We start from the raw sequence: 23,616 nt of genomic DNA on the forward strand, positions 1-23,616 counted from the left end.
TAACAATTAAACTTTCATTTTGTTACGGCCGTTAATCTTTATTATTTTTTCAAATAGCATATATGCAATGCGACTTCTGTAGGTGTAAAAGTCCATTTGATTTCATTTTTTTGAAAAGAAATCTCTTTTTTCCCCTGTAAAAAATAAAAACATGGAATATGGCAAGAAAATAAATTAAAAAATGTACTAATAATAGGAAAATTTGAAAGATTAAACCATAAAAAAAACTGTAAAAATTAAAAAACATAGCCACTTGCAGAGAACTAAATAAGATATCGTAAGTGAAACAATAGACACAAGTTGTATTAAAAGGGACAACCTTCGATAATAATAAGGTCGAATGACAAAATCGATTACTTATTATTGATATTTAAAGGGTTAAGTAAGGTAAAAGATGATTGATTAATAAAAATATCCTTACAAATTACAAAAGAAAATTATGTCCTTGGCTCTTTTTTCTTTTGCTGGAAGATATCATCGACTCGTAAAAGAAAATGGTTACTGAAATTAAGGTGACCCTTTTATCTATTATTATCAATCAATCTTTTTTTTTTTTTTTTTTTTTGCGTTCATTAACCATTTAAAAATGCATAATGAACTTTTGTTATCTCATTTTTTTTTATCACTACGGCCTTTTCTTCCCATGCTTTACATAGTTGTGTTTCTTTTTACTGTTTCTGAAAATATGCATTAATTCCATCAATATAAATATAAAAACTCAGGGAGTATAATATATAGAAGCTCTAAGTATTTTATGTAATCTTCTGGATGAGGAGCTTCAGTATTTTAATCCCCTACACATGAACAACAAAATATAAAAATATATAAACGACAGAATCTGTGCTTTATCATTATCCAAAGCAGCCCCTCCATTAATTTGAAAAAACTCGTGAAGAAAATGCGCAGCCGAAAGAGAAGAAACGCTACAGACTACACCATCCATCTTCTCGCATAACAACGACCGACCGAAACCATTTTTTTACAACGAATTGTCGAAGAAGACGAAGAAGAGAAGATCGAACGATGGTGGACGACAGATTAGAGAGGAAGATCACAAAGCTCTCTGATGAGGAAAAACTCGGAACAAAAATAGATAATATTTACAGCAATATCTCTTCTTTTTCTTCTTCCTGCTGCTGCTGTTCTTACTTCACCCGCTGCCCTGCAGATCACCAAAAAGGAAGGAAGAACTCGAAAGGAAAAAGAACCAAAAAAAGGGTCCTAGCTTGACTACATCCAAAACGGCGGCGGCTTGTTCAGATCAATGGGAAGCCCGCGACCCACCATCCCCAGCAACGCCGCGGTCGCCCCGTTGCTGTCGGCCTCCGGAGCAGCGCCGCCGCCAGCCGCCGCCGCCGCAGCCGCAGCCGCAGCAGCAGCAGCAGTTTCCTCTCGCGCCGCCGGGCCCTCGCCGCCGGCGGGCTCGAGCCTCGCGTCCCTGAGGGCCCCGGCGTGCAAGAACTCGCCGAGGGCGACCCGGGAGTAGTGGTGCCAGGCGTCGGGGGGAGGGCCGAGGGAGAGGTGGTGGAGGTGGTGGTGCGGAGGCGGGGGCGGCAAGGCGGGGGGGAAGTTGGTCTTGGCCTTGGAGCCGCGGAGGGAGCGGGCGGCGCCGTCGTAGGCGAGGGCGGCCTCCTCGGGGGTGTCGAAGGTGCCGAGCCAGACGCGGGTCTTCTTCCAGGGGTCGCGTATCTCCGCCGCGTAGCGGCCCCACGGCCTCTTCCGCACTCCCCTGTAGTGGATCTCCCCGCCGCCGCCGCCGCCGCCGCCTCCCGCGGTGGTTGATGACGACGACGACGACGACATTGTCTCCGTGAGCGCGAGCGAGCGTGTGTGATGAGCAGCTTTGGTGAGTCGCCCCGGAATCGGCGGCCGCTCGCCCAACATTTCGCTTATATACCAACAAAGCAACAAAAAAACAAAAGACTTTCCTTTTTTATTTTTTTTTATTTTCTTTTTTTCTCTCCTTTTTATTTATTATTATTGTTTTTGGATAAATATATATTTTTCCTAGTATTGTGGATGTAGCCCAATTGACTCGCGAAATTGAGTAGTTCACCTTTATATCGACTAGAAAGTGAAGATGAACCTCATATACTTTTTAGAATTTTTTTGGTACGGCTATTTCTAACATTTGATAATTGAAAATGGATAATTAAGATTAGAACAAGAATATGGATACGATCATCGAACTGTCACGGAGTTGGACGCAATTAAAGCGACCTCTTTGCTTATTGCACACAATACCAGAATTGATGCTTTTTAAACTATCTCAAGTTAAGAACATCTTCTTGGAAGGCAAATAGTCATTATCATTTTTTAATATCCTTATCCATGTTATCATATTTTCCACTATTGGATTCATTTTATATGACAACACAACACCCATGAGAAGAGATAAGAATTATTGAATAATGGACATTATAACGACATCCAATAAGATTTGAATTGTGACTAAACAAAAATTAATGTGCTTGATTTCGAGAAGATAATTGAGGTTCTATTAATAGAATAATGTACAGAGTTAATACCATAAAAAATCTCAAATTAGTATATATGTAAAAAAATATATCCTAAATTAATTTTTTTATTATCACTAATTTCAAACTAGTATACCCATTACCAATTTATCTAAAACTAATATTTTTTATTACAAAAAATTATAAATTAGTATATCGTGATAAATTTACCTATGTTAGTTTCTATTAAATTATATTAATATCACGATAAAAAAACTTAAAATTGGTACCCTATGATACACGGAGGTGAAACCTTAAACCGGTGCACTTGTTAACTATTACATGTCAATCAATTCAATAATTTGATATCAAAATTTAACAGAAATTAACGGATGGTAAATTTGTTTAAAAATGCACTTGTTTAGAGTTTTTGAAGGTTAAAAAATTAGTTTGAGATTAATTTGTAATACATTTATCAGTTTGAGATTTTTTGTAGTATTAGTGCTAATGTATAAAATCCAAAAAAAAAAAAATTGCAAGTGATTTTTTCTCGAGTCGAGTGTATTTTTTTACTCATTTAAAAATGAGAAACCTTTATGTCAATTAGAAAATTTTCAATTTTTAAAATCGGAACCCCTATTTTTTTAAATTTTATTAGGAAGGGTAAAGTGGGACCCGCGAGTAGAGTAGAGAAAGAGCAGAAGTATAGAGTTAGTAGAGTAGGTAGAGAGTTGCTGCAGGGCTCGGGGAGAGCCGCCGCCGGAGTAGACATGGGAGGCGGCGGCGGCGGCGGCGGCGGCGGTGTAGCGGATCCCGCGTGACTGCTCGCCACGGCGTCGCATCCCCTGCCGCCGCCGCCCCCCCACTCCCCGATGACGCCAGCCCTATCAACTCGTACTGCGCTGTCCGAGCGGCGCCTGCCAATCTCTCTCCCCAGAAAAATATTTCGAAAAAGAAAAAAGAAATGGCAGCGATCCCCTTATTCGTCGCCCGCCACGCGTCGGGACACGAGTGGGCTGTCGCGCGAAGGAAGCTGCCGGGCGTACGTTACGGGAGAGGGAGAGGAGTGCCGCAGGTCCACGTGGAGGCTTTGGAGCGCATACGTGTTGTCCGACCTGCGGGAAACAGCTCAAAGCTGGGGACTTTTCGGTTTTTTTTTTTTCTTTAAAAAAAAATTGAAAGATTCTGAGCTTTTCGTGATTATTAATTTCAGAAGTGGGGTTTTTTTTTTGGTCGGTCAGAAGTGGGGTTGGCGTGGCGTGTTTGACTCGGTTTCCTTCCATCAGAACAAGATGCCGAGCTTTAAAGGCTAGGAGTTGGGAATTTTGGTAGAGTAATTTAAGAAAAAGCTGGAAATCATTAGAAACTTAGTTTTTTCTTCTCTTTTTTAAAAAAAAAATTAGAAACTTAGTTAATAAATCGGATTTTAAATAAAATGTTGAGCGTCAGAGGCATTTGAAAATCAACAAAATCAATTGAATCGAATGAAATTTTAAAATGGCAGGAGGATTTGTCCATGTTAGTCTTCCTACATGGTCTAATAAATCTCGCATAAGAAAAACCGAAAATATCAATAATTTTGGTTATAAGTTGAATCGAACTAAATGTGAACATATCGTGTCATTAGTGAAAATCTACAAGAACATATCAAATTGAATGAAATCCAAAATGGGAGGAGTTCCTCGGTGTTCCTAAAACCTCCCTTTTCACGTCATGGGTTTGCCTGAGTCAAATATATCATGACATTTAACCACAAACCAAAAACGGTGCAAAACCCGAATCCAGTCATATTGATACCATTCAATCCTAACTCAGCCTAATTATGATAAAGCCGAACCGACCGATCCCATCACTCAAAATCTTGCAATTATTCACTGGCCTTGACTTAGCGTCCCAACCCAAGATCTTTTTCCTCAAAGTTACATATAATGGAGGGGGGGAGAGGGAGGGGGTGGCTACCATAGATAGCAATAGCTCTCTGCCATGTCCTATGCTTTTTCTGCAACACTAGAAGAATCAAGAAAGGCTTTCAATCTCCCCCCAAAAGAGCCTAGGGATCTAAAGAGCCAGGTTACACAAGCAAGCTTGGCAGTGAAGGGGGTAGTCTTCGGCCTTGGCCCCCGCTACTTGCTAACCTCATGTATGATAAAGGGAGGGATTTTTCGCATGGGGATTGTGTTGAATTTAGTAGGAAGGGAAGGGGGGAGTGAATGTGAAAGGAGAGGAGGAGGGCGTTGGGGAGGGGGGCTGTCGTACAGCTGCGGATGCTGAAGGAGGGGTTGGGTAGGTGGCTGCACTCTGCAGCTACCCGACACTAAGTGTTCACGTGAAGGTATATTATATTATTTATATATCTCTTTTAGTTTTCGTTTCTTTTCTTCTTTTTTGGCACCTTGCTAAGCTTCAGGGCACGTGTCGTGCCGCTTGGACCATTTGTCTACCTTGAGTAAGGGCGTGCGACAGGATTAGTTCTACCTGGGAGTCGGACCAGACTACTCTGAAAAATCAATTTGATTCCAGATTCTTAATTCCAATTTTTTTGGAATCGACAGAAGTGCTTTGGTTCGTAGTTCCTAGTTCTGAATTAAGAACTGTTCGAGAATCGGATCAACTAGACCGAATTGGAATGGATTTCAAAAACCCTAAAAACCATAATTTTTCTCTCAGTAACTCTTCCTTTGTCATCTCCAATCTTAGTCAAATAATTCACTGACTCTCTCTCTCTTTCTCTCACAAGACTCGCCCTCCTTCTCACTCACTTGCAACTCACGCTCGCTTGTTTACATTTTACTTTGAATCGTTTTATTACTCACATTATTTTGTTGAAAAAGATGAAACAAAAGGAATGAACAAAAGAAAAACAGATTCTCGGTAGACATTGTAACCGGATTTTAAAAGCAAGGTATGTTCCAAGGCATAAAAGATATGTTCCAGATTTCAAACACTAGTAACCAATTCAAGGTATGTTTCAGATTCCAGATCTCGAACCTACTCATGTTGAAATCGATCACTCATAATCTTAAGCACGAGACACTTCTTTTTCTAATTTTTAATATTGAGGGAAACCTCAAATCTTAAGAGTGATTTATTGCTAACTCAATAAGACAAACCTACCCAATATTCTATCTCCGATTCTTGGATATTTGACCCCTAGCCACCTTTTTCTTTTTCTTTTTTTTTTCTCTCCTCTTTTTTCTTTCACGACATCATTTTTAATTTCCTTTTCCAGCTGGGGAATCTGTTGATTACGTAGAGACATGGATGGGCCCAGGTGCACAAACACCGACCCATAATAGAGTCGAAGTAAAGAGATGGAACGGTCCGACCAAAGAAAGAAACGAAAAGGAGATGGAAAGGTCTGTTTGATATGTACATGCATACTCATTGTGAAGGAGTGCCATACTTTCAGGGTGTACAATGGACCTTGCAGGAGAAGCATAGAAATCAGTGCAATTATGTCGAGCCGAAGTGTTGGAAAAGAAAGGGAACGCTTGTTTTTTAGAACTTTCAGCTGCTGCGTCCCCGCCCCGAGCCCTATGACTCGAGGGCAGCTACTGGGGACTTCAGCTTCTGTCGTATGTACGTACAGTGTTCGATATACCTTCGATGTTCAGCACTCGAGTAAACAATTTACAGTAAGGTGCGGAGATAATGTATCCTATGATCATTCATTTGCCAGTATTTTACGGACAATAGGAATGATTTACAGGCTTTTTTTTCGGTATAATGCAACCTAGGATGGGTTTGAGCGTCTACAACAGTTCCGTGGCTTCTTTTCCCTATAATCTAAAGGGGGAAACAGGGTGAAAACGAGAATTTCCGAAACATCAGCTCTTTTGCCTGTTAATTCTGCGTAAAATCACTAGTAGCACAGGCAAAATCAACGGACCTATCGCACTTGGCTTGTGTCCCAGGCATTGTGTATCCAAGCAGTAAGACGACTGACTTCGACTGTATTAGGATTTGTGGAACCTGTCATGACAGCAAGCTAGGTCCATTTTCGGTAGCAGAATGAGCATGACCATGGTTATGATGTCTTGCCAGTTGGATGTCCCGCGAAAAATGCGTCCTCTTTTTGGCATAGGGAGCTTCTCTTGCTGCAATGCAAAACAAACAAGATTGCAGCAAAGGTGGATTACCTAAAGGAAAGAAGGATTTTGATCCATTCTGACCTAATACAATTGTCAACTTGATTTTACTTTATATGCAGCATAAACTCATTCAGTTATGCCCCCAAATTTTGGCTTTTCAATTCTGGTTCTACTATCACATAAAAAATCCCTGGAAAAGCATTGTGGCCACATCATTCATAAATAGTAGAGTATTCTCTGAAATTTAATATATATGTCAGATTCTCCTTGAAACATATAGCTTCACAGATTGATTTTTCATTATAGTTCTAGTATGTATCTGACATTAAATCTATCATTTCATAAGCTTACCAGCGATCTGCTGAGCCCGGAGAATGTTCTGGCGCCTCTTCCACCAACACACCGAACACATGACAAGGAGTAGCAATGTTACACAGGCACCGAAGGCGATGCCAACCTTTGCACCCGCTGAAAGGTGGGGACCACAAGTGGGAAGGCCGGGTATGCCGCAAAGACCAGCATTGTCAGTGAAACTGTAACAATTCGCAGCCAAGGAACTCATTTAGCTTTAATCAGCAAAGCTCAACCGCATGAAATAAACAGAATTAAGTCAGGCATTTGCTGCTAATAGAGCCCCTAAATTAAAAAATTTCGGAGCATACTTGAAGCTTGCTCCGTGCAGAAGCCTCCCTCCTAGGGCTGCAGGGACTTTTCCTGATAAAGAATTCCCATTGAGATTCCTGCATCATGCCAATGCAGATTAGACTAGAGTCGCATCACGTCATGCAAATCATTTTTCTTTCAAGCTCAACCAAAAATTTTCTTACAGTTTCTTCAAGGATGTTAACTGTCCAAGACTTTCAGGAATTGATCCATTTAAGAAATTGTAAGAGAAGTCCCTGCAATAAATCTTTTTAGAGTTAGGATTTACATTATAAAAATGTCAAACCAGGGTGCAATCAATTTCAACAAATCCATTAGTCCAAGAAAATTTAAGGACCCATCAAATCTTTAGGCAAATTTGTACATTTGAGACTGTCTTTTCAAGTAAGAGTGGAAGAGGGGGAGAGAGAAAGATCCAACAAATATGAACATGTGTATTTGGAGGTGATTATCAAGAAAAAGAAAAACCCATTAATGTTTCCTAATCCTTGTCCAACATACGGTCCACCAATGCTACAAGTCCGAAAGGTCAATTTTCTGTTGGATGCTCCTGCTTTTTGAAAGATATCTCTCTGATATTTGCATCATCATGGTGGATATCTCTGGCTCCCTGTCAACATGTCCAAACAGAATTTTGTATCTGTGTACCATCACTTGTTTTCTCTGTGTCAGAAGTGTCATCTTGATATCTCTCATCTTGAAGGAAATGGCCTCAGCCAAAAAAAATAAAACAAAGAGGGGATTGCCCTTCTCCAACCCTAACTGCCCAACCCTAAGAGCAGACTGCTGATGCATTCCACTTATTGAACCGAATTTTATGGTCAGTCTGCGACCCCTGGATGCTGAAGGCATCATTGAGGTGATCTCACAGTTCCTACAAGGTGGAGACGATGGAGTTGGTCCATGGATTTCTTTCATTTTGCCACAATTTGCTCAAAGGATTGAAGGAAGATTGTGCATCAAGTTGTTCACAAGAGGCAATTTAATCCTCTTCCCCCAGGGATCCCAGATGAGGGAACCCCAAGATAGCTGCCGGATCCAACTACCATCCCGTGTGAAAAATGGTGAGATGGTGCCTACGACTCCTATCCACCAGTGGACAACATCAGTAGTTCAATATCAAGAACAATTTAGTTAATAGCTGAACTGGTTTCAGGTTAACTTTGCACACAGACAATGTTGTCAGAGAGTAAGGGCGGAATGTACACAACTAAAAAAAACATCAGAGAAGTTAGATAGACAGAACAGCTCAGAAAACTGGCAGGTTGCCTTTGATTTTGCGAATACAAAAGCAACGGAAGGACCAACTTAGTCAGGCAAAATTTGCTGAAGAGCCTAAATTTGGTCACTGGAGCAGGCACCAGCCAAGAGTTCAAAATGCTTCAGGTGATCAGTGACAGAAAAGCTCTTTCAACAGCAAAACCAAGTAATAATGGAGAATTTTACTTAAGATTGTCAATATTGGGACAGATAAAAGCGTGAAAAAGCTTTAAATTCCATTAGAAATTACTCACAATATCTCCAAGCTAGCTATTGTACCCAAAGAGGATGGAATGGGCCCTTGAATGCTGTTTCCACTCAAGTTTCTGCACATGCCAGTTGGAAATGGTTCATGTCAAACACAATAAAACATGAAGGTATGGAGATACTTTAGTCTGATGACGTCTGTCTAAATTATCTCTTTTTCATGTAGAATTATGCAGTAATACCATGGCACATGAATAACATGTTCACAATGAGGCCATCTCCTCCACTTACATCGTTACTATATAATTAATTAGTAAGTGTTTCGCAGTTGATGCCCTCAATAGAACATGGCATTTTAATAATCCAAAGGAAACTATTTTAGCCAAAGCTAAGCATCTCCTTTGTAGATGATACATTGTGAATAATTTGACTTGGGAAGTATCTTTAGATACTTACATGCTCAGTAGATGGTGCAATCCAGATATATTTGGCAGCAAGGACCCCCTCAAACCTTGGTTGCCCAGGCCACTGATCAAACATAGGTACAAGTAGAAAGCTGAGTCATTATATTACCTAGCTAAACCTTCCAAATTTTTTCCAATGCAGTTTATTGTCTAGAACAAGAGAAAGTCCAGTAAAGATTACTTTCAAAGTTAGTATTTCAGCTAAATAAATGTCTAGATTAAGAAAACTGTCTGTTGGAAAGTTTAATATAACTGAAATAACAAGAGTAAGGCTAAGAAAATAGAACGAAGCATATTCAGTAACCCCAGCAAGCAGTTATCCAGCCAAAGATTGCAACAAAAGACAATCACGTTTTGCATTCTGTATTGCATAATTAAACTTTACACCATGCGTTTTGAAAATTAGTCACCACCCTGAGAGTAATATAGTTACTGTTTATTCTAGTTCAATTGTTAAATTACACTTCTAAAAGTTACAATGCTTGTAAATATTCATGATTGAATGCATTTCTGACTGAGAGTGAGCAGAGGAATGAAATGAGTAATAGCTATCTGGTTGACAGAACCTCCTTTTTAGGAGAAATTAGGTTCCGATGGTTGGTTAAAACAACCTTCAGACATGCTGCAATTCACAAAGAATATCTATAAATAATTACAATGATGTTCGAAGCTCCTAATTTGGAGGATACAAACTGTCAGTTAAATGCATGATAAGATGCAAAATACAACTTCTAAAAGCAAACAATGTGGAAGTGTATTTGCGTCCATGCTATATGACATGGATCATTAACCTTAAGAACTATCCGACATGAATTATTCTGAGTTCCCAGAAAACATGCTTGCAAATTCATGATTCATAATTTGCGCATTCTAACTCAGAAGGTTTTAAATTTACTTCTACAAGACTGGAGCCTGTTGTGCCAATATTGACAATCTGATGGGATATGTGAAGCCAACGGGTTTCGGAATTATGGTTGCCAATCCCCTCATTCAGACAAGGAAGAACAATGGTTGCATGAAGACCAACATAAAGCATACAGTTGGGCAGTGATGGTGAGGTTTCTGGGAAAATAATTGGAATTGCTGGCTCAATACTCAAAGAGGGGAAAAGATCTATGTATCCTGCTTCATATGCACAAGTTTTGGAACATTTAATAGGAAAGTTCAGTGTCAAACTTCAACACAGCTAGGTATCTAAGTCTTTATTTTATGACATTGGGTTGGACAATGATGAAAGAAGCTAGTTGCCAAATAACAGGAAGATTCAGAAATGACATTGAATAATTGGAGAAAGGGAGTTGAATCATTTTTGGTGCTACCTCAGTCTATCTCGTTCAGGCAGCAAGATTAGTACATGCTTTAGTAATTCATTCTGTTTTCACAGTCTGACCAAAATAGTACTTAAATAATCTCACAAGAGGCATGTTGACTGCCAGATGGCTGAATATAAAGGCCTAAGAGACGAGCAGCGAGAGGACGCAGTTGAATGGGTCTAGGACAAAGAGATGAAAGGCAAGAGCCTAGTAGCACAATGCATAGCACAATGCGTGAATGTAACATATCAATATTATTGGTCTTGAGCAAACTGGATTCAGTTGAATGGGTCTAGGCTGCTGAGAAATGTAACGTATCAATATTATCGGTATGAAGAAGCAAGCAGCAAAATGGATGGAGTTGGCTGAGATAGAAGCATGACATGAGAAATCAAATGGATAAACTTTGGACTTGTTTATAGTGGAACTAGCTAAAGTAGCGCTCACTACACTCTTACGCAGTAATTCATATATGTCAACAGATGTGAACCAAACAATTGCATCCGTATTATCCTTCGCGCTACGGTTATCAGCAAAAAGCTGGCAAACAGACTTCTTATGACAGCATACTATTTACTTTTGGATCCCTCAAACATTTCCATTAACACTACATTGCAACTCCCCAAAAGCAGTGACATCAAGGCAAAGTCCCTTTGGCACCATAACCAAAAGATAGCATCTTGATGAAAGATCACGTTAACTTGTCAAATATGAGATAAAAGAAGACACAGGACAAAGGTAAGATGCATTACAGTCCATCAATGACCCAGTTATTGCGGGTACTGTTAAATCGACAATCAATGCCACTCCATGGATGTTGCTGGGGAACACATGGATCACCATTCCACCCAAATCGAAGAGGAAGCATCAATCCGTCCTTCAGCGTCTGCAGAGCCCTAACTAGAAAATTAGAAGGCAAAAGTTAACAAAGGCTAAAAATTTCCCTTCCATATCCCTTTCTACATTTTCTGTCGCTCAGCCAAAGGGGAGACAAGAGGGGAACACTTCCAAAGGAGTATTACAGGCAAGTTATTCAAAAGTTCCGCTTAGCGGTTTCAATTTGTAAGCTAAATTTCCATTATCCTAGAGGAAAGACAGGGTGCATCTACTTTCGTGCTCCTCAGCCTAATACCTTGATGCCCAAAGTGAGAAAGATGACAGAGGAACAATATAACAGCATGTTGTAGAACGTATGATAACTATGGTCAGTCACTAAACCATGTCAAGAACGTCAAAAGTAACACATCTGGTGATAAGGTGAGATACCCATGCACATGCACTACATTTCTGGTTCAAAAGAAACATCTTAAAAGAAGTGCATCGCAGCAAGCACGCAAGCACAGTATATGGTGTAAGGTCGCATTTTCAGCAAATAAAGAAGCCAATCACTGACAGAAATTATCGTGTAAATTTAAAGAATTAGGGGAGTCACCAAACTCAATTGCTGAGTCAGTAAAATATCACTTAATTCCTGAGATAGCCTTCTTTTTCATTTCATCTATGATGTGATAAACCAGAAATCAATCAAGCAGGTTGTTACCATGACAAATCAAACACAAAAGCATGCAATATCTAGCTCACATTTGCCCTCATGTGAATACAGCTGTACCATTGGGCAATCTCAATGAGCTTACACCATGCATTCAATCAAAACTTGATGCCATAGCCATAAGGATTGGACCAGTTGACAAATAAGCACACAGGATTACCAGTGCAGTAAAAGCTTATAGTCATTTAACAGAGAAAGGTTGTGTTGTACCTTCATCCACTGAAGTCTTTGACTCAGCCATGACAATTTCAAAGACTTCAATAGCATTAATTATGGAAATGTTGCCTACTTTTGGTAGGAATCTGATTGTCAAAGTCCTCCCACTAACAGCTACAGTAGTGTTCAACACTAGAGCAGCATAACGATCCCCACTCATCTTTATTATGTCTACATCTTGAAAAACGGTATCACCATTCATCAGAATGTTAAAAACTCTTTGTCCTACTCCTGTAACCAAAGTATCTATTTCAGCAAAATGTAGCCAGACTGAGTAGTTTCTGTTAGGATCCACATCCATCGTATATTCTAAATCTGGCTGCTGACTAGTACCAATAATTGCTGTCTGATAGAGACCTTCTGGGTAATAATTTGGAGAGAGCGAAGCCTGCGTAATGCTTTCTTTTGTAAAACTCTCCTGGTCATAGCTTAAGCGGAATGTTGTAACTGAGTCCCAAAACCTGTCCCCACCCCACTGATCCCCACTATAATCTGAATCAAATTTTGCCTTCCCATTGCCACAGCTTAGTCTTTTGACTGTTCTAAGAATCGTCCCTCGACCCCAGTCAGGTCCAAAATAATATGCCCTATCATCAACTTGAAGAATTTCAATGGAAACAATTGCGGGATCGCCATGGCCAGTGCTATGGAGGCAAAGAGAAGCAGTGTTATCAGCGATGAATACCCTGGCTTCAGCAAATACTTGGTCATCATGGTTGGTCCACCCGGACGATAGAGAACTAATCTGAGTGCCTTCGACAGAAACGTCAAACAGGGGTTCATTGTCAAAATTAGGCTGTTTAACTAATCCAAAGAAGGTCCTCACGGAATAGTGGCCGATCGGAACGCCATCAATGCTGTAGCAATTATCAGGCCCTTCAGATAAAGGGAAGTAACGGAGGGTGTTAAGCGCAGGAGTTATAAAGCTGGGCCTCGTCGCATTATTCGGTATACCTCCTGTATATGCAAAATCCTTAAACCACAGAGTATTCGTCGGCGGCGTGTGTACATCCTCACGAGCTCCACAGCTAATGCGCAATGCAAACGGCGCTGCCATATGAGAAACAGGTTAGAGATTCTTAAAAAAAACAAAATCTTAAGGCTAAAATCTTATCTACTTGGCTCCAAACATCTTCATTAGAAGCAGTGTAGATGCTTCTATCATGGAAGAAAAGCACAATCCCATATAAGTTTTTGTGTAGCAATTCTAATTCCAGATATTAACGAAGTTTGAGCTGATGCCGGGTACTTCCTGTCCGGCTGGCCAAGGAAGTTGTTATTTTCATTCTGTTGTGATTGAGGTACATTTAGCAAAACATCAAAACGAAAAAGCAAAAAAAAAAAAAAAAAAAAAAAGGAAAATGCTACGATTTAGTCCAAGACTCTAAATTTACAATCAAAAACAAGGAAAGAAATTGTGAAGAAACAAGAAGAAAAAATAGAGAGCTCAACATACGCGCCCTCCCACCCAAGCAGCGAATCGAAATCAAAGCAACACAGCTTTTCTCTTCAAAAAAAAAAAAAAAAGCAACTGCGTGGAAACTCGCTCGCGACTCCACCAGAGTCCGTAGCAAGTCGCGAGGACTCGTGTGATCGGCAGTCTCTCTCATTCGAGTCAACGAATCCCGACGGAATACCGCACTCGCCGTCGCCGATTCAGCTCGCCGCGTTCATCTCGATTAGGCCGCTCGACACGACCGGCGCTGAACGCGCACCGCGCCGCACCACTCCAATCAGCTCACCGCAACTCCAAAAAAAAAAAAAAAAAAAAAACTGACGAGCCAGCCAGCGAGCACCGATCCCCGCGGAATCCATCGACCTCGGAGCCAACAACCTCTCGCCTCCGGCAGCTCGCCAGAGCGAGAACCGCCGGCGGGGCCGAACTGCAAAAAGTCGGGAGCTGAACAGAGGAAAGGAGAGGACTCACCGGGACGAGCGAGCGAGGCCGGGGCAGCGAGAACGAGAGCGAGGAGCCACGGCAGCAGGAGCCGACGCCGCCCGAGCATCGCGACGTCCGGAGCTGAGCTGAGCTTCGCCGGCACACGCAGGCGCGCGTACAGTCAGTCGCTCTTCCCGAGATCAAACCTGCATTCCCACGCGCATTCCCGCAGAGAGAGAGAGAGAGAGGGGGTAGTGCTTGGGACGTGAACGCAAATACAGAGGAGTTTGGTTGATCGACAGAGAGTAAATTTTATTGTATTATGGTCTCTCTCTCTCTCTCTGGTTTTGACTTTTTAGTGGAGGGAGGGAGCGGGGGAGAGGAAAGAGGAGAGAGAAGTGTTAGGGTGCATGTGAGGCTCATGAATGCCCCGGTGCACCCTCCCCGATCTGACGGCGCACCTGCCTCATTTAGGAGTCGTCTGCCTCCTCCGCTCCAGCTGACTTTGGGGCCTTTTTGTTTTTCTTATTGAAAGGACGAGCCAAACGGCGTAGTTTCCGTGTTTGTGGGAGCAATCACGGCAGATTAGATGGCTAAAAAGTTTGTTCCTAACCCACGTTTGAAGGCAGACGTATGATTCCATGTCATGTAAAATCCCACGGTCAAATATTGTGGGATCTCTCGACACTCCATTTTTCATTTGCAAGCCGGATTAGAAATGACATGTGAAATTTGATTAATTTAAATAAATACACATATCGTGTGAGATAGGATTATGCTTTTCTAACGTGAGTTATAAGAACGTTTTGACACTCTTATCCGCTTCTTCTTCACGCTCTGATTCGATTGGTTAGGGATTGTGATATAATTGATTAGAAATATATTCAATTTTCACTTATGAAATAAGGTGTGACGTGATGCAAGTATTATGCTTTCGTTTTCAATTTTTTGATTGACGGGGGAGTCAGTAAAGGTGCTTTCGGCTTAGGAGTGGGGTTGACTTTGACAGCTCGACCTTTCCAAAGGGCCTGAATGGTTGCGCGATTGCCGGAGGGGAAGAGCTTTGGTTTTCTCACTTAACTGCTCTAAGCAAGCTCGGCCGAAAAGTTTGGACCGCTTGAGGACGGACGCGCAAGTCAGCAAAGAGGAAAAAATCTTAAACGCAACCGGTCGGATCATGTAAACTCATTTCACATTTACTATCATACTATCAAATGACGTGGGGATTCACATGAGCCTTACCTGATCTGGCTCGCGTGCTCCTAGAGCAAGTAATATCTACTCATTGGCAAGAGCCGAGAGCAAAATTATACACCATGCCCTGTTCGGTGCAAAAAAATTTAAAAAGATGCCCTCCTAACTTATTGGAAAATGAATAGTCTTATGCAGCCCGTATAAGATATACAAATTCATGCTTTTAGTGTATATTATTACATGTTTAGTCTAAATTCATGAATCATTTGTGTCATTGATTAATCCAAAGTCACCTCTCGAATGGGCTAAACCCTTAACTTGGATTTGCTCAAAAAAAAAAAAAAAAAAAATTTGGAAGCGATGGAAATAACTTTATTCGGTATGTGTGATGGCTATGATGGCTATGATATTGCGCCTTTAGAGGCATGCGACCTCGGATTCCATCTTTTACTCGACCTAATCCTTTTTTATTTTTTTGGTCAGAAACCTAATCTCTTGAAAAGCTTAGAGAACAGTTATTTGCGAATCATCTTATCAGTTGAGATGTATAAAACTCCATTTTTTTAAACTGGGTCAAGAAAGTGGGTGACAATAGGCCAATCGAAACACTACGCGTGTAATCGGATCATTTGCGGCCCACTACGGAGATTGTAAATTTGGACCGGACGAATCCAGCCCAAATCTAGAAAGAGAGATTCCTCGTACGTGGTGGGTTCGCTTGTATGGGTTTTGGTCCAGGACCGACCCTGCTAGTTCTCATTTCGTTGCTTGTTCATTCGCTTTTTCCTAATTAAATCAAGCTTAGTGCCGCGTGATTTCATAGATTACAAGTTTCGAAGCCAATGTTCTGGATTTACTTTTGAGTTTTCGGGACGGCTTGTCGAAATCTTTCGAGGTTTTCATTAGATCAAGGTCATGTTTGTACATTGAGGGTGCGCACACTAACAATTTTGTTTCTCTGTTTTTTTAATTTTTCTGTTCCCAAGAAGAAGTTAGGAACAAAAATCTAAATGGTAATGCAATTTTATTTTCCCAATTTATGGAACAATTTTTTATTTTAGAAATAAGTCTGGAATAAAAATTAGAAGTAAATTTTTTTTACCTTTCTATTTATGGAACAAGAAACGCATACTTGCATATGCATCGAGTTTGGAAATAGCCAATGACTGAGACAAAGCCATCTTATTTGACACTATATACCCCTAAATCGGACACTCTTTAGTTAGAGGTGACACGAAGCGCAAAATTTAAGCCTAAACATAAAGTAGCTAGATGGGCCCCAAACAATGTCATAACAATACACTTGGCTTATAAGACTTACTCAATAGAATATGCTTAGACAAGCCCATCGATTTTAAAGGTCACAAGATACACATGGCCCACGAAATCCATAAAGGGATTGTCTGAAGACCTTGTCAATCGTGATTCTCCAATGCGTAGAGCTTAACCGGAGATCATGGCACGTGGCGATGATCATTTGACCCGAAACACAAAAGGGTGTTTAGGTCTGAATCAGGAAGGATCCATCGGCTAAGAGATTACTGTAGTTGAAGTATCGAGGGCAGTCATCAGGCATCTGTAAAGTAGCACGCAATTCAATAAGTTTTAAAGATGCAGGAAGGACAAAAGTCTAATACACTTTCAAGACAAACATACAATATGAGCTGGAGATGTTTGAGATCACAAGGAGCCAGTCAAAATTTGGACATGATAATTTAGATTAGACTCTCTGTTCAAATTCAGTCATCGAGCAACTACGAGATCCAAGCCCCTTTGCCGATTCAATAAATGTTCTTCGCATTTTTAGTCATTCATGTCCAATTTTTTGTCCGTGCATCGTCTAAGTAATTTGAATTCTACCTAGTCTTCGAGGCACATTACAATCCATTCACTTTTATTTCGAGATCAAAATACATTACTTTAATCGATCATCGATCATCCTCCATTGTGGTTTAATCATTGAAGCCATTGAATTTTTATGACCATAACTTGACAAAAGCACACGGTAACAAATAGTAATGATCGTATACACTAAACTTGTCACATTTTTCGGATCAAACACCATACCTCATCTTAAAATTCGCGATTTTCTCTAATAAACAAGAGATGCTTACATATTTCAATAGCATGAAGATTGCTCTCAAATTAAACTCAGATCTTTGTTTTGAGAACTATAATGATTCTTCAAGATCTTTCTAGCAGCTAATGTACCAAACTTAGTCATGACAAAGACAACCACGTTTTGATGAAAAAAAAATACCACCGAATAAGTTCCATCGTCCTCCATCATCAGGGGATCAATCAAGATCGCTATCGAACCGGCGGGGCCCATGTGTCGCCTCCAATTGGGGAAAGGGAAGAAAAGTAGTCACTCTACCTTAGTGTGATATTTCAAATCACTAGCCAATGCAACGCATGCACATCGGACATTATTAATAAAGGTCGATGACATAAAAAAAATAAATCAAAAAGGATACCCATGATATATTTATCTAAAATTATTTCTGTCCTATTGAAAATCTCAAATTGATAATCCAAGCCCATTTGCTTCGAACTAATTTTCATCTCACAAAAAAAAAAAATCCTAAATTGTTACCTCTAACCAAATTCATCCTCCATAAAAGTTGAGGTGCATTGATTTATGTGGATTTTCCACATCGACTTTCTTTATTCTCCACATTAGATTTATTTGGGACATTGGACGAAATTTTAACGAAGAGTGGGCGTGTTAATGCACGTGGATTTTCACTTCATATCTATTTTGCAATTGTCTGCAATGTGTGTTTACATATTTAATTTAATAGGATATTAGGCCAAATGCCAATATGTGGCAAATTCAGGTTGGGTTCTAGTTCAAGTTTTTTAATGGAACAAAAGATTAATTTGAAATAAATGTATCATTGCCGTACCGATGAAAATCAATTCTAGATAAATATATCTTGAAAGTACTATTTTTGGACTTTTGATAGTATTAATCCTAAGACAAACAAAATTTACACTCAATTGAGTAGCGCCTTATACACGATTTAGATATAGGCATCTACTTTTTAAAAGATTTTTAATGGTTTCATTTCAATTGCAAGGGACAATGACATACAAGAAAAAAGTAAGAAGCCATCACTAGAATATTTATATTTCGCAATCTCTAGTTCTTGTCGGGCACGAAACTTGTGTGTATTTTAAAATTAGTAAATTTTCTCTTAAAGAAATAAAAGAAATGATAATGATAATAATAGTAATAATAATAATAATTTTCACCCATAGGAATAGGACAAAATGGCCATGATGAACCCAACACTTGTCAGTGTTGTCACCAAACCTATCCACGTCAGCCATCAGTACGATATAATTTTGCGGGCCCCGCGTTTTACGGAGACCCCTCTCCTTATCCACCAACAGTCGCTGTCTATTTCCACTCCCCCCAATTTTGCTATATCCACAACTCATCTATGATATGATCGTGCGGCCATATAAATCCACGAGGATAATGCCATTAAAAACCCTAATTTAATATATATGTGAAAAAATTACCTTTTATCAATTTCATTTAAATTGAGTTGGATGACGCATTCAAAAAACGACGGGATGTAAATTTATTTTAAATATATTAGTTTGAAGTATCGATAGTTAAAAATTTAATTTAAGATAAATTGATGATATTTATATCAATCTGAAATTTTTTGTAATAAAAAATTAATTTAAAATAAGTTTGTTAAATGTGTAATAATTTGAGGTCTTTCGGTAGATAATAGCTTCAAATGTTTTAGATGATTTTACTACTTGCAGAGCGACTATTACTACGTGCAGCGGATGCAACGTGTCCTTCGATCCGTCTCCTCGGCGAGATTTTTTAGCTCTTCCCCCGCTATAAATCGAGCCCGTAACGCTACTTCAAGCCTACCCAGTTTGAGATCGAGAGAGAAGAAGAAAGCGAGAGAGAAGGAGGAAGATGGTTCTTCTAGAGAAGCTGTGGGACGACGTGGTGGCCGGGCCTCAGCCCGAGCGCGGCCTCGGCCGGCTGCGCAAGCTCGCCACCAGCAAGCCCCTCGTCGTCGCAGGTCAGAACGATCTCTCTCGTGCGATCTTTCTTGGTGGCCGACATGATGAACGCGAAACAGGGTCCGTGATGTGTGTTTTGATGGTGTTCGGTGCGTTGCAGATGCCGGGGAAGGCGGCGAGAGCAGCAGCGCCGGAGGGAAGTACCAGCGGTCGGTATCCATGCCGACGACCCCGCGGACGCCCGCCACGCCGGCGTCCCCGGCGTCGGCCCGCAAGGAGAACGTGTGGAGGAGCGTGTTCCACCCGGGGAGCAACCTCGCCACCAAGAAGATCGGCAGCGAGTACTTCGACAAGCCGCAGCCCAACTCCCCCACCGTCTACGACTGGTAAGGTCCTCTGCTTCGTAACCACGGATTTCATTCACATCATGTCTCATCATTTAATGGATCTCTATGTCCCAAGAGTGGAAACAAATAGTGGGTCGCAACTTAATTATGTAGAGAAAGATCGGAGGATGTTGGACTAGATTATCCGAGTTTTTCGGCTACCCGGGTCGATAATCGATTCGAATTCTCGTGTAAATTGACGCCGTTTTTGGTGAATTACGATGCGATCGCAGGCTGTACAGTGGCGAGACTAGGAGCCAGCATCGCTGAGGCGAGGGAGTGGCCGAGATCCAGGGGCTCGAAGCCGATGCCCGGTGAGGTGGCCATGTACATAGATGGTGTCCCCTGCTATGCTCTGTTTTCAGCAGGGTCTAAAAAGCTTTTGCTAAGTAGTATTCGTATGTATGACTTTGATGAGTGAGTGTTGCGTTTGAAGGTATGGCGGTTTTGTGACAAGTCATGAAAGCGATGTAATGACTTATGTGATATGGAATATATGAGTAGTAATGAGTACGTGAAAGAGCTGATTATGAAAACTGCCCTGAGATCTCTATGTTGCGACGATGTCGATTTTCATGCGCCGATGAGGGAAAGTGTGTTACCTGGCCGGCGGCGGCGGAGCATTTATTGCTTTCATTGCTTATTGCCTTCATTGTTTAGTGAGTCTCTGTGATGGAAGAACTCGATTGCCCGGGATTGACTGCAAAATGTAGGGTTTTGTAGAATAAAATCATGCGTACGAAAACTGAAGAGTATGGTTGGGGCGATTGGGACGCACGAATGTCGCGAGAATTGCCCCCACCTGTCAATGCAAGTTGGTGGGGATCGGATCCTAATTGTACTCGAAATACCGAGTTTCAAGCCGAGTCTGACAAGGTCCATTTGCGTGAGTGAGGCCATAGGTCTTGAATTTTGAGTCTTTAATTTGGTAGTAGTTCTAACTCATCTTTGAGTGAGTAATCAAAAATTATTTTCAACAAAAAAAAAAAAAGTGAGTCCGGCAAGATTCGTGCTCAGTGACTAATGTTGGACAATTATCGTGCACACACACGGCGTATTCTTACCTGGTAGGAGCCTCTAGACGATTCAATTGAAATACGCAAATGTGTTGATTTTGATCCAGGATATCGAGCGAGGGATATACATGCCCTTAGTTCTTCATGTTTTGAATCTGGAATTTATTTTGTTCATCTTGAAATCAACCTTAAAAAGCCTATTTTACCTTAAAACCTATTCTACTTGCTTGATGTGGGAATCGATTTTTTTTTCTTCCCTTTTTGTAAAAAATCGATGTAAGATTAACTTTAAAATAAAGCATCAGGGAAGTTAAGTTTATTTAACAGGGGTACTAATTGAACCTGTTGGTTATTGAACAGTGCCGTAAGGCATATGTTCAACTAGCAAAGGGTATTTCACCCTCACTTATTCACGTTGGGCGGGGACATGGATTGGTTATCCCATGCCAGCCCAGTCGTAGTCTGGTTTATCCAGACATGGTGTTTACACTTATCACCATGAGCTTCCCAAATTCCCAATCAATATTTTACCAGCTGACTGAGAAGCTAGGGAAGACAAGTACGAGGTCACCCATCCCTGGGCGATTCTCCCACTTTTAGCTTCCATGGGCAGTTTAAGGACACGTTCAGGTCCAGTTAAGTTTATTTAAGAATAATAAATCATATTTTTCCAACTTAAAAAAAGGGGTTCTAACCAGGTTCCGAGTGGGTGGGTGGGTCCAAAACTCGAGTCTGAAATCTACCCGCGCGGTATTGGTTCCAGAAATGTTGAATCAGGAACCGGATCCATTTACACTAGAATCGAGAATTGGACCTGTTTTTATGGGCACTCCGATCAATTGGACTGCTTGCACAGTCGTAAAGGTCACCACGTTTAGGCGAAACTGCTGGTCCGGGCCACAAGTCCATTTACCGGAAAGAACAAGAGGAACAAAAGAGTGAGCCCATACATGCGTGAGTGAGGCCCAAAGCCCGAACCAGTTGGCCCAGCCCAATGATGTGTGCTTCCATGGCCTACTCCATTTTCAGCTTCGACGCATTAGAACCCACTTCTCCCTCAAATCTGAGGTAAATCACAATACAAACTCAGCCTAATGATCTAGCTGTCATTTGCGCACTCGATCGCCGCCTGCTGCCGGGGACAGAATAACACAGCTCACCGGCACCGCCTACTGAGGTGGCTTGCCTCGACGTGCCGCCAACATAGTCGAAGGTGGCCAAAGAGGCTCCGCCGACCGCGAATTGAACCTCACGCAAGATGTTGTCCAGGTCAACTTAAGACCATGGCATGATTAGTGGAAGTGGACTAGCGCAAAATTCGGAATTGGATACACTTAATTTCCGAGAGGTATCTTTCAGGGAAATTCTGCGACAGATTTTGTTGTGCACTTCACGAAACAATGAAGGCAATAAAGAAAACGAAAACAATTGATGGTAGGAAGTGGAAGTATGATTGGTTCTTTTGGCTGTTTTTGGATAGGTAAGGGCCTTCCCAAATTGGTTGTTGAGAGGGACACTAAACATTATTTGTTGAATCAATGGCAAAATGACTCGTATTGTCACTAAAATCTCGTCCGATATGCATGTCATCCATGGACTTTTAGATTGTTATTCCTGAATTGTTGGTAAATGTTCAATTTAGTACCTAAACTATATGAAAATGGTTAGTGTCATCCTTCCATCCTTCCATCAATTCAAGTTAATTGATTATGTTGATATGACTTATAACTAGTTAAGTTTGAACACTGGATAATAAAAGAAAATTTACATGTGGCTTATCTATATAAGATATTTATCTTGAATGAAGATATAATAATTCACATCATCATATAATGATGGACATGTCAACACTCCTTTTTTTTTTCTTAAGTGGATAAATAAATACATAAATAAATTACATGTCAACTCATCAATTTTAAAAATCCAACTCAACATATAATAATCTATACCATCAAACCGACTGTCATTTTAGCAAATGGAAAGACCATGTTGGACATTGATCAATAGTTCATGGATTGCATTGAACAAATTAGATATTTAGGGATGGCATTACAGACTGGGTTAAAGTTGAATGGCCATTTGTGTCATTCTCTCGGTTAAAGTTGAATGGCCATTTGTGTCATTATCTCATAAGTGAATTTATAACATCTCTATTAGAATTTGCAATGAATTGGAGAGATTTTAAATCATCTGTCAATTAAATTGTCCATTTTTCATCCTTTATCAAAATCATATTTTATCAAGCTAGAGATGATGAAATTAGGGACAAACATCCACTTGAGATTCCCACGATCTGCTCTTATGAACAGCTTTCTTTAAATAAGCCAAGGTTCATCTATTAGAAACTAATCGCTCTTCACCAACATATGTACGTATGCGAAAAAGAAATCGATTCCATACTTATCAAAGCATCAAATCTAATATGCATGCCTAACCATCTTGATTGCGAGTTTTTCACAAAATTTGCTAGATATTCCTCGTACAAGCCATGGAAATATTATCGAGCATTGCTTGACAATGGATTTTATATGCTATTTAAATTCATGTAGTCTCCGTTGGTCTATTAACTTAAGTTTTTGGGTTGGAATTTCTAAGATTGTATTAGAGCCGGTGCTATTTCTTTCATGTATGTGCATCCACCCTATCAGTCAAATTTCACGTGTCACTCATGATCTGTTTGCAGCTAAAAAGAGAGAGTTGAAATATTATCAAATATTGCTTGACAACGGGTCTTATAATTTTTTTATATTCATATGGACTCTCTTCATATATTAATTTAAGTTTATGAGACGTGTCAAAGGTGTAATTGGGATTTTACGAAAATCTCGACATGAAGGGCTGATTAATTAGCTGTCCTTTTCAGCACATTATGCTGCTACTGTATGTGCTTTGATTTCTTGCTGTTCACATTCTCCTCCTTGAC

General features: G+C 40.5%; 3 protein-coding genes across 3 annotated transcripts; 1 reads left to right on the forward strand and 2 right to left on the reverse strand.

The window, feature by feature from the left end:
• Positions 1-839: 839 nt before the first annotated feature.
• LOC104440996 (ethylene-responsive transcription factor 12) lies at positions 840-1,857 on the reverse strand. The gene has a single exon (XM_010053988.3). It carries the CDS (start codon positions 1,801-1,803, stop codon positions 1,231-1,233), a length of 573 nt encoding a protein of 190 aa, XP_010052290.2. The 5' UTR covers positions 1,804-1,857; the 3' UTR covers positions 840-1,230.
• Positions 1,858-5,880: 4,023 nt separating this feature from the next.
• On the reverse strand, positions 5,881-14,426 carry LOC104440997 (receptor-like protein 4). The gene is made up of 9 exons (XM_010053989.3): positions 14,147-14,426; positions 12,214-13,269; positions 11,207-11,354; positions 9,134-9,205; positions 8,725-8,796; positions 7,375-7,446; positions 7,210-7,287; positions 6,899-7,080; positions 5,881-6,553 (listed from the first exon to the last, which is right to left on the reverse strand). Exons 1-9 carry the CDS (start codon positions 14,223-14,225, stop codon positions 6,432-6,434), a joined length of 1,881 nt encoding a protein of 626 aa, XP_010052291.2. The 5' UTR covers positions 14,226-14,426; the 3' UTR covers positions 5,881-6,431.
• Positions 14,427-19,153: 4,727 nt separating this feature from the next.
• LOC104440998 (auxin-repressed 12.5 kDa protein) lies at positions 19,154-20,213 on the forward strand. The gene is made up of 3 exons (XM_010053990.3): positions 19,154-19,350; positions 19,452-19,677; positions 19,911-20,213. The coding sequence occupies exons 1-3, from the start codon at positions 19,242-19,244 to the stop codon at positions 19,945-19,947; spliced, it is 372 nt and encodes a 123-aa protein (XP_010052292.2). The 5' UTR covers positions 19,154-19,241; the 3' UTR covers positions 19,948-20,213.
• The last annotated feature ends 3,403 nt before the right edge of the window (positions 20,214-23,616 follow it).

Source organism: Eucalyptus grandis, chromosome 4, assembly GCF_016545825.1.
Source record: "Eucalyptus grandis isolate ANBG69807.140 chromosome 4, ASM1654582v1, whole genome shotgun sequence".
NCBI classification, from domain to species: domain Eukaryota; kingdom Viridiplantae; phylum Streptophyta; class Magnoliopsida; order Myrtales; family Myrtaceae; genus Eucalyptus; species Eucalyptus grandis.